Source organism: Chaetura pelagica, unplaced genomic scaffold (genome assembly GCF_000747805.2).
Source record: "Chaetura pelagica isolate M959 unplaced genomic scaffold, ChaPel_1.0 scaffold1341, whole genome shotgun sequence".
Lineage (NCBI taxonomy): Eukaryota > Metazoa > Chordata > Aves > Apodiformes > Apodidae > Chaetura > Chaetura pelagica.
The window spans coordinates 222174-223332 of record NW_009952053.1 but is presented as its reverse complement, the minus strand read 5'-3'; the positions used below and the strand labels follow the sequence as shown (position 1 = coordinate 223332).

Sequence of the window (1159 nt, the reverse complement as noted above, 5' to 3'; positions counted from 1 at the left end):
AGGTCCGGGCAGCCCAAGGCGTGTTCCGGGGTGGCTGCTCCACTCGCGGCGTGTTTCGGGGGTCACAGCAGCCCCGGTGCCTGAGGGCTGGGCTGGCTGTGCGGGGGGCTGTCCCGCACACCGGGTGCTCGTGGCCAAGGGCATCAAAAACGCGGCTTGTTGGTTCTAGGGCACCTCCAGGTCCCCGTGCTTTCTGCACCACCTGGCCACGATGTCCCCAGCTGTGCGGCGCGGCGGTTCCAGGGTGTGTTCAGACCCCCATTCTGTCAGAGCCAGGCTGGGGTGTCTGTGCTCCCCTCCGTGTCCTTGGGGCAGCACACCGAGCTCAACAACTGGGGGTGACCACGGTACAGGCCCAGTGCACGTGTACCCGTGTTCTGCTCCGAAGGCTGTGAATCTTATACCTTCCCCCCAAAGGTGGATCTGGGTTTGACTGCTGAATCACCTTGCCATGGGGTAATAACGGGTCATGGTCAGAATGCAGCGTTCTCGCATCCTGGTGTTAGGAAGGTGACTGTTTCTGCCCTAGTGAAAAGAAACTTCGTGGCGGCTGAAGAGAGAAGGGAGTGGATCTGGGCATTCCAAGGGCACTGAGGGATGCAAGAACGGAGGGACCGAACTGGGGGAGCTGAGATCCCTGCACATGGCGAGGCCCTGGGGAGGCAGAGCCAGTCACGGCCACGGGACAGGCGGGCAGGGGGCAGAGCCAGTCACGGCCGCGGGACAGGCGGGCAGCGGGTTTGTCAAGGGCTGTGCTGGCTGGGAGGGCAGCCAAGGGGCCACGGAGCTCAGTTAAACCTTAGAAGGTAAAAAGTCAATACGTAGAATGGGATGTGTGAACAGGGGTGGGAAATTTATGTGGTAAGTAGAAGCGTTGGAGAGGCTGTAAACCCTGGAGTGCCCGGGCAGTGGGGAAACAGGGAGCTGTGTGCTGGGAGCAGGGAATGTGAGCACGGCAGTGCCCGCCTGTTCGGGTCACCCTCCTGCACGACCGTAAATACACCGAGTTGGCTGAGGGACCCGTCTGGGGCTGTTCTGGGCGTGACAAACGCTTCTCACAGCCGGGAATTACGTGAGGAGCACGAGGTGTTTCCTCAGCTCCCAGCAGCGGCCTCAGCCCCCGCACAGCCCTGCAGCCCTCACCGAACACCCTGCAGCC

General features: G+C 62.1%; 1 protein-coding gene across 1 annotated transcript in view; it reads right to left on the bottom strand.

Annotated features, from left to right (window-relative positions):
- Positions 1-471, bottom strand: part of ERAP1 (endoplasmic reticulum aminopeptidase 1) — a 7444-nt gene extending 6973 nt beyond the window's left edge. Inside the window, 1 exon segment of the mRNA XM_010003662.1 lies at positions 446-471. Coding sequence (XP_010001964.1) covers positions 446-471 — 26 coding nt within the window.
- Positions 472-1159: the final 688 nt, after the last annotated feature.